Below are 14,809 nucleotides of genomic sequence, written 5' to 3'. Positions count from 1 at the left end.
CTACACAGGAGGCTGAGGAAGGAGGATCACTTGAGGACAGGCGTTCAAAGCCAACATGGCCAAAAGAGTAAAACCCTGTCTTGAGAAAAAGAAAGAAAATTATGTTATCCCTTTGGCATGTCTAAGGTAGAAATAATTATTCTTCACCTCATTATAAGAAATATAGATGCAGATGCAGGCTCGGCTCTTCTGGAACCAACTGATTGCTGCTTCTATCGTCTGAGGATATCGGACTCTGCTTCTTCACTCTTCCAAAGAGGACTCTGCCAGTGATTCTCCAGGTAGTTTCCAGAAGCCTTGGTCTCAGACTAGGGTAGCACTGTTGATCTTTCTTCTTCTGGGGCTTCTGCGTCTTGGACTGCACAATTGCTGGTTCTTCCAGCTCTCTAGCTGCAGATGGCCATGTGGACTATCCAGCTTCTGGTTGTGTAAGCCAATTAATAAATCCCCTTTTATAATCATACCTCCTGCTGATTCTGTTCCTCTAGAGAACCCTAATACAAGATGTAACAGTCAACATGGAGTGTGAGTGGTAACAGAAGACAAAACAAGATGTAGCACAATCTGCTAACTGTGATCGCAATGGAAGATAATGATTCTAAGGGTTAATTAATATCACCTGACCATAAACATTCCCCAGGCTTTATGTTAAACAGAGAATTTCCAGGCTCCACTCCAGATCTACCTACTTAATCAAAATCTGCAGGGAGACAACTAAACCCTTCATTTTTAACAAGTGCCCAAGAAAATCTTACAGTTAGGCCAAGTTCAGGAAACACAAGACTACCCAGCCCAAATAAAAGGCCCAGTTGATGCACTCCTCTCAAACTGCACCTCACAGCCAACCTCACCCAGGCTGGACCACATGTAATCACCCAGTGCTGCCATGGCCTCTCATCTCGGGGCCTTTGTAAGCACTTCCGCCCCAGCCCTTTCTTCACCTCATCACCAGGCTCACTCAGCCTGGACTTTGCTTCTCCCAGGTCCTTCCTGGGCCCCTATGCTTCTCCCATCACTGTCTTGAAAATGGCATAGTTACCTATCTAGGGAGAACTCTACAAACTAACCTAAAAAGACCAATAAAAGAGTACAGAAAAACTAATGTTAAAAATTAACATACTAGTGACTATCAAGCTGGAAACAGGTGAATGGCACCACAGAAGGTAATTACACTGGAGTGTCAGGCAATGCTATTGGGAATGAGGGAGTGGGGCTTCCAGCAGTGGATACAATGGCCACCAAAGCTCCTCTTCCAGTGAAGAAAAAGGGGGGAGGCTCACAAAGCCACCCTTAGCAAACACCACCCAGGCTGACTGAATCCTTGAGTTTGTTACAAAGAACAGTTGACATAAGGAGTCAGAGAGAGAGCATTCACTAAGCAGTAGCACCAATTCTTCACAGAACTACTTCAAGTACCTACTGGAATCACACACTCTCACATTGATTCATTCATTCATTCCCCCCCGCATTGTGTTAATGTTTACTTATGTAAGGCACACAGGCATTTCTTAGTATTAGGAGTCACTATATTTTTTTTAATTTGGTTTCCTACACGGTCTGCTTCCCTGTACTAAAACACGAGCATCATAACTGAAGTCAGCAACTGTGCTTTCTTCTCCCCTGTCACCCTAGCACCTAGAACAGCACCTGAATCACAGTGCATTCTCAATAAATGTGCCAAAAGTGACTGGAAAAGACCCCTTGGAAGGTAGACAAGAGCAGTTGCCAAATTAAGTTGAGGCAACAGCATTAGCAAAGGCACAAAGGCAGTATGATCCATCTGCAGAAAGTCAATGCAGCACTGCTGGGAAATGATGCACGAGTGCTAAAGTCTGGATCTTAAATGTGCCCCCGGGATCCATGTGCTAAAACTTGGTCTCCAGCTTGGCACTACTGGGAGGTTATGGAACTAGAGGTGAGGCCGAGTGGGAGGTCTTCTTGTCACTGCAGGTGTGCCCTCAAGGGGAGAGTGGGACCTCAGCTCCTTCCTGTCTCTTTTGAATCCCAGTCCTGGGATGAGCAGCTTTTCTCCACCACACGCTCCCCACCATGATGTGCTGCTTGCCACAGGCCCAAAAGGAATGAGCAATGGACTAAAGCCTCCAAAACTGTAACCCAAAATAAACATTTTCTCTTTATAAACTCATTGCCTCAGGTATTTTTTACAGTAATGAAAAGCTGACTAACACATAAAGGCATGTGATAGAAACTGGGAACTTGTGAACTGAGCCAAAAAGAGGCCTAAGACATATTCTGGAGCTGGGACATTCTCATGAAGGTGATAAAAAGTAACCAAAGGGATTTAAGCAAAGAAATGGCACAGATATACAGTCCAACCTCACACACATAAATAGCAAACTTAAGAGTCAAGTCTGCAAGAAGGTATAAGAAACATACTGCTTCTATTCTGGAAAGCAATAATGACAAAAAATAATTTAAAAAACACAGTTAACCACATTTACTGTTTACTATTCACTATTGCTCAGGCACTGTGCAAAGCTTTACCTGCACTGTCCATTAATCTTCACAATTCTATGAAGTCAGTACTATTCCATTTTATGGATAAGGAAACTGAGAAAGAGATAGATAAAGTAACTTATCTAAGGTAATACAGCAGATGAAGAAGACAACATCCTAGTCAGGCAGCCTAACTGCAGAACCTGAACTCAAAACTTCCATGGTTTGAGCAACAGACAGATTCAAAACTCATTTACATCCAGGTGCAGAGGCACATTCCTGTGATTTCAGCTACCTGGGAAGCTAAGGCAGAGGATGGCAAGTTGGGAGGCCAGTCTCCACAGTTTACCCACAACACAGACATAGGTTGAGCCCAACTCTACCTCCTATAACCACATCTTCACTGATCTAAAATATGTAGAGCTGAAAAGATCTTCTGGGACCTTATCCATTGATTTTATACTCTGATACACAGAATTCTAGAATTCTCCAAGTTCTTCAGGGCTGTTCCAGGCTGGGTTTCTGTCTCCTTTATCCTGTTTCAACCATGGTGTACCAATTTTGTAATATGTGGTAGTCCTTTTAAGATTTCACTTGAAGAAGAGTAAAAAGAAATTTTTAAGGCTTTATACTCACTGGTCCAGACCAATAACCACATATTGTGGCAAAGGAATCTGAATTGGTCATGGTCATAAAGACAAGTAGTCAAACAGCAAAACAATCTTCCAAATGCTAGGAACAGCCCCTTGCTCTCTGCCATCTTTCATTTTTGTTCTTTTTTTTTTTTTTTAACATAAGAATATAACTTTTTCACAGATTTTGAATTGGAGAGCACAGGTCATTCGTTTCCATTTTCCCATCAGCTCCCACTAGTAACCTATTATCCTAACTCTCTACCTTAGGGTTGGTATCTAGCAGAAGATAATTTATATAATGTATGAATCATTAACTACTTATCACCACCTACAAGCTCATGGTAACAACAAAGTTACAGCAAGAGGTCTGAACTGACTGGTGTGACTTAAGATCACAGGTATTCTAGGTGATATTTCTGCCTTATTATTTATGACTTTGCTTAAGAAAGCAACTCAAGTCAATTCAATTAAAATGCAGGTTCTGGCTTGGAGTCCTCCAATTCCCATTCTTCCATTTCTAAAGCTTGTAACATAAATCTTCTGATTGAAGCTATGACTTGACCAGGAGGAAAAAGAAAACAGAAAACACTCAGGAGCACTGGAGACTCACGCATCTCTATGAACAGCTGCCTCTTCTCGGCCACGGTCTTCCGCTTGTTCCCACCTTCCTCGATCATCCTAGAAACAAAGAAAGATAATAATCCACTGTGTAACTGGACAATTCAACCAAAAGCATGTATTCTGTTGCGAAGAGGTACAGGAAAATAGGTTGAATGTGTACATTTTTTTTTTTCAGTGCTGGGGATTGAACCCAGGGCCTCGTACTGGTAAGGCAAGCACACTACCAACTGAGCTATATCCCCAGCCTGGAATGTGTACATTTTAAGACAGAATCAATAAAAATAAAGTGGGAGCCTGATAGAGAAAAAGATAAACCATTGTCACTTTGCTTGAGAGCTTCTAAAATATTAAACAGCCTATATTTAAATGAGTTTATACACGTGCTGAAAATATGGGGCTATGCCTTATTTCTAACTTAATTATTTTCTCTGCAGAGTCCTGGATCTGTTGAGACATTGTTTCCCATATCACTACTATTTTGCATAAACACATTACTAAATATAATTCAGAAAATAATATAACGAGAGGCTATAACATAAAAATAGTCCATTTATACATAAAAGACATACATAAAAATTATTTGTATGTTAAATAATATTAAACAAAAAAGATATTCATCTTCAAACCCAAAGAGCTCCTAAATGTAACTTTTCTATTACATGATAATAGTAGTTGATGCTGACAGATTCAGTCTATGCCAGACACTTTGTTAAAACTCATCATGCATTGAGCTGGGCATGATGGTGCACACCTGTGGTTCCAGGTACTCAGGAGGCTGAGAAAGGAGGATCACTTGAGCCCAGGAATTGGAGGTTAACCTGGGCAACACTTTGAGACTCCATCTCAAAATAGAAAAACAAAAACAAAAAAACCCCGAACTCATTAAACGCATTCATGCATAATCTCATTTGATCCTCACAAATCCATAGGTGCTGGTGTTGTTAGTATCATCTCTATTTTATAGATTTGAAACAGATACATAGAAAAGAATACTAACATGCCAAAGGCACACAACTCAGAAACTACAGAGTATAATCCCAACCTTTGGATTAAACTTCTCATATAACTGTTGCTTATAGATGCATATTTTCAATCTCTGTGTCTAAAAAGCTGTAACACAAATAGCCCAACATATGGACCCCACCAATAAGAAATTTGTGATAATTTTTACTGAAATATTTCTTACTGAATGAAGAAATATATCTAGACAAATAGCATAAGTCAGATAACTTCCCTAATTAAACTGCTGTAAATCATTCTCATATATGATTAAGCTATTGTACATTAAACTGTTGTAAATTATTCTCAAATATGTTCTAATCACAAATTAAATGATGAGTATATGAATTACATATCCATTAGAGTAAGTTGGCTAGCTATAGAAAGTTTAGTTATAATATACAATTAAAAAGTAAAAATGTAAATAAATTCCTTAACATCCCACAATTAATATTCTAGTCCTTAAGAATAGCCCTTTCCAGTCAGGCAAGGTTACACACCTGTGATCCTGACCTGGACCAGACCCCAGCCCAGCAGCTGAGGCAGGCACTCTTTTCCATGGCTGCCTTCCTTTCTAGAGAACTGCCCTCCATCGACTGAATGCTCCTTAAACAAAGAAAGGCCTGGAAAGCTACCCCTCCCATGGAGGGAAACAGGCAGCTGCAGCAGATGACGGGATGATACAAGACAGAAACACTCAGCCCCGGCTAGTTCTGGATCCTGGTAAGATGGGGTGAGCACATACCACCTTATCCACTGAATACAAGTATAAAATCTGCACAGAATACATGATGGAGTTAGTCAAGATCTATTAAAAAAGTAAGCATAAACTGATGGATCGAGGAAGAATACAGAATTCAAAGGACCACTGAACAGGTGGCAAAGTTGCCATTCATACTCTCTTGGATTCCCAGGCCAGAACGCAATACACCCAGGACCCCAAATAGCACTGTGGTTCACACTGAAAAGTCCAGGAGAAAGCCTTTAGTTCTGCTCAAAGGGAAGAAAAGAGAAATACAGCACAGAGAGAGTGGAAGAAATCCCCCAGATTTTTCCCTCTCCATTCTCTCCCTCACCAGCCCACAGATAATCTCACAGGGAAGTAGCAGTGGCAGGGAAAGCCTCTGGCACTAGAAAACAATACGAAGGAAAAAAATAACAGAATGAATGAAGCATCATTACTCTATGTAAGTGTATGAATATGCAAAAGGTATGCTGTTACTCCATGTACAAACAGAAACAACATGTATCCCATTTGTTTACAATAAAAATAAATTTAAAAAAATAAAATTTAAAAAAATACGAATCAAAAGTGTGGGAAAAGAAAATGAAAGGTGCACAGATTGGGAGGGAAGAAATTCAACTATCTTTGTTCACAGGTGATATTATTATCTATGCAAAAAGTCCAAAGAATGGACAAAAAACTCCTGGAACTAGTAAGCAATCACAGTAAATTTGCAGGATACAAGGTACAGACACAAAAGTCTATCACCTTCCTATACAAGCAATGAACAAGTGGAATTTCAAGTTAAAAACACTATAGCACAATAAAAATAAAGTGAAAATAGAAACACAATACCACTTACATTAGCACTCAAAAAAAATGAAATACTTGGGTATAAATTTAGCAAAACGTGTAAAAATTAGTGTGAGGAAAATTATAAGACTAATGAAAGAAATCAAAATAGAATTAAGTTAATTAAAAGATATCCCATGTTCATAAGCAGGAAAATTAAGTATTATCAACTTCCTCCCCAACTTGATTCCAGTTTTTTAATTGTTTTTTTTTTTTTTTAGTTGTGGACAGACAGAATACCTTTTATTTTATTTTATTTATTTATTTTTATGCAGTACCTCACACATGCAAGACCAGTGCTCTACCACTGAGCCACAAACCCAGTCCCTTGACTCCAGTTTTAACAGAATCCCAATAGAACTTCCAACAAGTAGTTATGTGGATACTGACAATCTGATCCTAAAGTTTACACAGAAAGACAAAAGACTGTGCCACCTCTTTTTTTTTTTTTTTTTTTTTTTTTTTCGGTGCTGGGGATTGAACCCAGGGCCTTGAAAAGACTGTGAATAGTCAATGTAATAATGAAGAAAAAGAGGGAGGAATGAGACTATACAACTTCAAGACTCACTATAAAGTTAGTGTGGTACTGGTTTAAAAAATAAAAATAAAAAGAAGGAAAAAAAAAATCAACAGAACTGAAAAGAGCACCCAGAAATAGACTCATAAATAGTGTCAAAAAGGCAATTCAGTGGAAGAAAGATGGTCTTTCCGACAAATGTTACTGGAAGAACTGGGCATGCAAAAGATAAATCTAGACAAAGACCTTACACCCTTCACAAAAATTAACACAAAATGGATCAGAGGCATAAGTTTAGAACATAAAACCATATGACTCCTAGAAAGAACACAGGGGAAGATCTAGATGACCTTGGGTATGCTGATGGCTTTATAGTGATAATGTGGTATGATCCATAAAAGAAGTGATAAACTGGACTTCATTTAATTTAAAAAGTTCTAGCTGGGCAAGGGGGCGCACGCCTGTAATCCCAACTACTCAGCAGGAGGTTTGCAAGCTCTAGGCCAACCTAGATAACTTATCAAGACCCTGTCTCAAAAATTAAATCTAAAAGAGCTCTGAGTGTAGCTCAATGGTACAGCACTCACCTAGCACATACGAGGCCCTGGGTTAAACAGGCAGTACCACAAAAAAAAAAAATAATTATTATTATTATTTTTAGAAGTTCTGTTTTGCAAAAGCACTGTCAAGAGAATGAGAAAACAAGCCACAGACTAGGACAGAAAACTTGTACAAAACATCTGATCTGATAAATGACTGCTGTCCAAAATACAGAATTATTAAAATTCAACAATAAGAAAACAATCTGATGAAAAAATGGGCAAAAGATCTAAAAAAAACACCTTACCAAACAAAAGACACACAGATGGCAAATGCACACCTGAAAAGCACTCAGATTCAATGTGTCATCAGAGAACTGAAAATTAAAACAAGGAGACATCACTACATACTTGTTAAAATGGCCAAAACTGAGGACACTGACAACATCAAATGCTGAGGAGGATGCAGAACAATAAGAACTCAATTCACTGCTGGTGGGAATGCAAAATGGTATATAATCACTTTGAAAGACAGTTTGATGGTTTCTTACATAACTAAACATACTGTTACCATGCAATCCAGCAATCAAGACTCCTTGGTATTTACCCAAAGGAACTGAAACATATTCATACAAAAACCTGCACACAGATGTTTAAAGCAGCTTCAAAAGGCAACCAAAATTTCCTTCAGCAGGTGAATGGGTAAACTATGGAACATTATTCAGCACTAAAAAGAAATGAGCTATCAAGTCATTCAAAGACAGGAAGAAGCCAGGCTTGGGGGCACACACCTGTAATCCCAGCAACTCAGGAGGCTAAGGCAGGAAGATCAAAAATTCGAGGCCAGTCTTAGCAACTTAGCAAGATCCTGCCTCAAAATTAAATAAAAAAGGGTTGTTGATAGAGTTCAGTGGCAGAGCATACCTGGGTTCAATTCCCAGTACTAAAAAAAAAAAAAAAAAAGACCTGGAAGAACTATATGACATTGTTTTGGGCCCACCCAACTACAAAACTTTCTGGAAAGGGCAAAACTATGATTAGAGGTTGCCAAGAGTTTGGGGGAGGGCTGTGAATTGGCAGAGGACCAAGGATTTTGGGGGCTGCTGAAACTACTCTATATGGTACTACAATGGTGCATACATGTCTTTATACAATCGGAGCAAATTCATAGAATGTACAACACCAAAAGTAAACCCCAGGGCTGGGGTTGTGGCTCAGTGGTAGAGCACTTGCCTAGCATATGTGAGGCACTGGGTTTGATTCTCAGCATCACATAAAAATAAATGAATAAAATAAAGGCATTGTGTCCATCTACAATTAAAAAAAAAAAGGAAACCCCAAAATGAACCATGGCATTTGAGTGAGAAATGATGTGTCAATGTGGGTTCACTAATTCTAACAAAGTATCTCTGATGGGAAATGCTGGAAATCGGGGCGGCTATGTGTGAGGTGAGGCAGAAAATACATAGAAAACCTATGTAATACAAAAAACTGTTAGCAGAGCTCTCTTCCTCTTGTTACAAGACGGCAGTCTCTCCTACCCAACGACTATGCAAAGGCTTCCCCTGAGGTGCACGTCTCAAAAGATAATCTGCCTCCTTGTCAGTCCCTGCCTCCTTTACTGCTTCTAGACTAATAACTAGGGTCCAGTCTTGGCATTGCTGAAATAGGGAGGTAACTAACTGTCCCGGCTTCAGGTGGAAAAGGACTGATTCACCAAAACAGCTGCTGAACCTGATATGAATTGGTAGGAACTAGGAGAACACACCTGGGAAGGGATCTTGAGAGTGCTGAATTTTATGGCCAAGTACAAGACTGGTAAGGAAGCTGGGCACAGAGACCCACACCTGAAATCCCAGCGATCTGTGAGGCTGAGGCAGGAGGATCACAAGTTCTAGGCCAGCCTCAACAATTTAGCCAGGCCCTATTCCAAAGTTAAAAAAAAAAAAAGAACTGGAGATGTAACTCAGTGATAAAGCACCCCTGGGTTACAATCCCGAGAACTGCAATTAGAAATAAATAAATAAGACTGATAAGGAAATGTTTATTTATACAGGGGAACTCTCTCATGACTCAGAATTTAATGTTCCAAAAAGGACACCTGCAGTCAGTCCTTATGTGCTGCTGCAATCACTCATTTAAACCTGAAATAAAGTTTTTAAAAGATAGCCTATCGAAAATGAGTTGGAGATGCTAGAATTGACAGTACTAAGGAAGGAGTCAGAAGGGTGCTTCCTCCCCCAAGACCCTACCTTTTACCAATTCCATGTCCACTGGACTAAGTGCAGCTGCCCTCTCCTTTTTTGTTGGGTTTGTTGTTGTTCTTTTTGTTTGTTTGTTTGTTAACCTGAGGGCTTTCTCTAATCTCTGGAGTTCACCTTGTTTCCTGCCTGGTCAGGTCTGAAATATATATAAATATATAAATATATTCCTCTACCACCCCATGCAAACAATCTTAGCCAGTGACTGATGGAGGTGGTGTATGAACACTACAGCTACCTCACCCGCTCTGAGACAAATGTTTTACCTGACTCCCAGTGTTCCCCAGAGGGAATAAGCCTGTCATTCACAAAGGCAATGTGCTTTATAACAAACCCCTTATTTGCTATCTTCCCTTTCCGATCTCAATTCACACTCCTCTATTGGTTTTTCCTGGGATAACCTCCAAAACAAAAGTACTTGCACTGAAATTCTTATCTGAGTCAGCTACTGGGGGAATTAAGACATCCAGTCTTTTCATTTTAACCAAGCTTATAATTCAGATTACATAAAATCCAAGTTTATGGGGTACACATAAACAAAGATTAGTTTAAATGATGTCCCTAGCTCAGTGCTTTATTTATACTAATATCTGCATCTTTGTAATTTTGCTTTACACAGTTTCACACCCAGCAAGGATCCGATCCTACTCCCCCAGCTATTATACGCCCTTGTCATGACATGACCTTGAAGATCAACACTTTCACTTCTCTCTACTTCCTTCCACTTGGACTCCTGGCACTCGCCCTTTTCTTAGCCATGCGACCCAGGGATGACCAATGGCTCCCTATCATTCCTTTCACATGCCGACTCTAATTTCAAACCCTGCCATTTCCTTCCTCATAATCACTCTCATATCCACCTTTTTTTTTTTTTCCCTTTCAACTGCCAAAATCTTCATGCACATTAATGAACAAATAAAATTCTATGACCTCATGATCTCAGGACTCTCCACGCCCTTTTTCCTGTAGTTTATCCTGCAGACATACAAAAAAGTATATACATTAGGTATATTTATTTAAACATGTCTGATCTTCAGTGAATCCCAATAACCCTAGTCAGGCAGGAGTTTCTTTCCCCCTAATTTAAAGACTTTGAACACAGACTTAGTCTACAAAGTGTGAAGACCAGAGAATAAGCTCTGAGAAAGAGAATGTAAGCAAAGTGTCTTAAATCTAAGACACTAAAATTGGAAGTTTGTAGAAGAGGCTATTTGATGTTCTAAACCAAAAACTAAACTGAATTAATGAGTTTTTAAATATAACACCAAAAGCAATAATCCATGAAATAAAAAAATTGATAAGTTGGATTTTATGGACATTAACTGCTCTGAGGCTGAGTGCAGTGGTGCACAGCTGTAATCCCAGTTATTTGGGAAGTGGGGACAAGAGATCTCAAGTTCAAGGCTAACCTGGCAACTTAGCAAGACCCTGTCCAAAAAGAAAAATTTTTAAAGAAATTTAAAAGGGACAGGAATGTAGCTCAGTGGTAGAGTGCTGCTGGATTCAACCCCAATTAGCAAAAAAGAGAAAACAAAAAAACTGATCACAAAAGATTCTGTTAAGAAAATGAAAGGACAGAACACAGAAAGAAAATATTTTCAAAACACATAACTGAGGAAGGACTTGTATCCAAATTATACAAAGACTCTGAACACTCAAAAATAAGAAAACCATCCAATTAAAAAATGATCAAAAGATCTGATCAAATACCTCACCAAAGAAGATACAGAGATGGCCAAGCACAATGGCACATGCCTGTAATCCCAGCAGCTTGGGAGGCTGAGGGAGGGGGATTGGGAGGTCAAAGCCAGTCTCAGCAATGGCAAGGCACAAAGCAACTGAGTGAGACCCTATCTCTAAATAAAATAGAGATATTTTAGGGTTGAGGATGTGGCTCAGTGGTTAAGTGTCCACTGAGTTCAATCCCTGGTACCCGCCCCGCAAAAAAAAAAAGGTACAGAGATGGCAAACGATAAAGAGATACCACTATATTCTAATATTAGAACCAACATTAGAATAGCTAGAATTCAAAACCCTGACAATATCAAATGTTGATAAGGATATAGAACAAAAGGAACTCTGATCTAGTGCTGGTGAGACTGCACAGTCACACTGAAAGACACCAGGCGATTTCTCACAAAGCTAATCACAGTCCTACTTACCATTCAATAATTACACATCTAGGTATTAACCCCAACTAAAATGAAAACTTACATCCACACAAAAACTGCATCAAATATTTATCTGACTTTATTCTTCATTACCAAAAACTGGAAAAAACAAAAATGCCCTTCAACAGATAAATGTATAAATAATCTGCAGTATTTCCATAAACAGAATATTGTTCAGTAATAAAAAGAATGATGTATCAAGCCATGAAACAATATAAAGAAGCTTAAATGCATATTACTAAGTGAAAAAGGCCAGACTGAGAAACTGCATGATCTGAACATCATCGTTAAAGAAAACAAAACTACAAAGACAATGACATTATCAGTGGTTGGTGAGGCTGAGGGGTAATGAAAACTGAGCAGATGAAGCATGGAGGAATTTTTAGGGCAATGAAACTACTGTCTCAGATAATACAATGGTGGATATGTGACACTATGCATTTGTCAACACTTACTGAACTCTATAACATAAAGAATGACCCTTAATGTATGCAAATTTATAATAAATCAAAAGATTCCAGGATAAAATGCAGACTGCAACAAAACAATCTATTAGTATATTAAACAGCCTCACTGAAGAGTGGGGAAATGGTAGTGATGAAGACATGGAAGGAGCAATATCATCACCAACAAGATGCCTGTCATACACAGGGCATGGTACCCAACAATGACCAAATGCACATCTTCTTTAAATGCATATGCATCAAAAAGACCATATCTTGGACCATAAAACAAACATTAGCAAATTCAGAAGAACTGAAATCATACAAGGTATGTTATCTGTCCATAATGGATTTAAACTAAAATTCACTAAGAAAAACACAAATCAATTAAACCAAAACCTGATTCTTTGAAAGGATCAATAAAATTGATAAACAAGACAAAATACAAAAACAGAAATGGCATAAGTTACCAACATTACTAATGAAAGAGGAGGTATCACTACAGAATCCATGAACATTAAAACAAATACCATGAGAATACTATGAACAATTCTCTTCAATAAACAGAAATATGATACCTTAGGTAAAACTAATTGATCACCCAAAACTACAAATTACCAAAATTCACCCAAGTTTAAAAAGGTAACTAAAATGATCCTACGACTATTAAAGGGCTTGAAAGTGTAGTTGAAAAATAAACTTTTATAAATGGAACATTCAGACCCAGTTCTATAAGATCTCTTTCATAACACAAAAGACAAGGAAACACTTCCCAACTCATTTTGTGGCCAGCACTATTCAAATACCAAAACCAAACAACGGAAGTACAAAAAGGAAAACTACCAATCGGAGTTCACGAACAGAGGTGCAAAAGATTCAACAAAATATCAGCAAATCAGGCTGAGGGTATATAGCTCAGAGGTAAAATATTTGCTAGCATGAGTGATGCCCTGGGTTCAATTCCCAGCACCACAGAAAATAATAATACATGCACATGCACACACACATAAATGCAAACGAAATCCATGAATGTATTAAAACTTACTACAGAGGTATCAGTCATAAAGAGGGCATAGTATTGGCACATGAATAGCAATACGAAGTAACAGAACAGGTTGGGAGTTCAGAAATAAATCTTTACTCTTATGGTCAACTGAATTTCAACAAACACACCAAGTTCATTCAGTGGAGAAGGACAGTCTTTTCAAGAAATGATGGTGGGATCAAATTATGGTATATTCACACAAATTGTAGTGTATACGTACAATGGAATAGTATTCAGTCATAAAAATAAAGTACTGGTGCTGCTACACATGGATGAACCATGAAAACATGACAAATCAAAGAACTCAGTCACAAACAGCCACATACTACATGATTCTGTTTATATGAAATTTCCAGAATAGGTAATTCTAAAACAAAGAAATAAATCATTGGTTTCCAGGGACTGGTGGGAAAAAGAATAGGGAGTTACTGCTAATGGATATAGGGTTCCTGTTTTGGGGTGATGAAAATGTTCTGAAATTAGACAGTAGTGATGGTTGTACGACTCCATGAATGTTCTAAAAACCAATAAATTATAGGGTGAATTACACAAATAAACAGAAAAGGGACCTTAATATAGATAAGTCTTTGGGAATTGTTTTCAACAAATATTTTATTGTGAAGATTGATCCTAGGTTGTATGTTGCTGTTTTGCATTCATTGTGACTGTTGTGTAAGTCTGTAAACTACATTTTAATCATCTACTCCCCTGCTGATGGAAATCTGGGTTATTTCCAGTGATTTTTTTTTAATTACAGACCATGTTTGTACATTCTTGTACCTGTCTCCTATTGCACAAGGGTAGAGTTTATCTTGGGTGTATACTTAGAAGAGGAACTGCCAATCTGTTTTTTTTAAAGTTCCTGTCAGCGATATATCAGAGAGCCTGTATATTCACAGTATATTCACATCTTCTCCAATGCTTGGCCCACTGGGTCTAGCAAATCTGGTAAATAGTATGGGCATATAATGTCATCTCACTGTGGTCTTGATTTGCATTTCTTCGAGTACTTATGACGATGTGCATCTCTTCATGTTTTTTGGCCACATGTGATTCCTTTTTTCTGAAGTGCTTATGTCTTTCTCAATAAATAGTCATTTAAAAGACATTAGTCATGGCGATTATCAAGAACACAAGCAACAATAGGTGTTGGCGAGGATGTGGGGAAAAAGGTACACTCACACATTGCTGGTGGGGTTGCAAATTAGTGCAGCCACTCTGGAAAGCAGTATGGAGATTCCTCAGAAAGCTTGGAATGGAACCACCATTTGACCCAGCTATCCCACTCCTTGGCCTATACCCAAAGGACTTAAAATCAGCATACTCCAGAGATACAGCCACATCAATGTCCATTGCTGCTCAATTCACCATAGCCAGATTGTGGAACCAACCTTCAATTGATGAATGGATAAAAAAACTGTGGCATATATATACAATGGAATATTACTCCACTATGAAGAATGATAAAATTATGGCATTTGCAGGCAAATGGATGAAATTGGAGAATATCATGCTAAGTGAGATAAGCCAATCTCAAAAAACTAA

At 38.4% G+C, this 14,809-nt stretch overlaps 1 protein-coding gene across 14 annotated transcripts in view; it reads right to left on the bottom strand.

The window, feature by feature from the left end:
* DTNB (dystrobrevin beta) overlaps positions 1-14,809 on the bottom strand; it is a 227,692-nt gene that overhangs the window by 201,481 nt on the left and 11,402 nt on the right. For all 14 annotated transcript variants that reach the window (XM_079111086.1, XM_079111076.1, XM_079111081.1 and 11 more), the window contains exon 2: positions 3,703-3,770. In XM_079111086.1, the coding sequence (XP_078967212.1) occupies positions 3,703-3,769 (67 nt within the window). In that variant the 5' untranslated portion in view covers position 3,770. The remainder of the gene's footprint in view (positions 1-3,702; positions 3,771-14,809) is intronic.

The sequence above is a fragment of the Sciurus vulgaris genome (assembly GCF_902686455.1).
Source record: "Sciurus vulgaris genome assembly, chromosome: 14".
In the NCBI taxonomy this organism is placed as follows: domain Eukaryota; kingdom Metazoa; phylum Chordata; class Mammalia; order Rodentia; family Sciuridae; genus Sciurus; species Sciurus vulgaris.
Note: the sequence above shows the minus strand (reverse complement) of the source record. Positions and strands in the feature narration are given on the sequence as shown.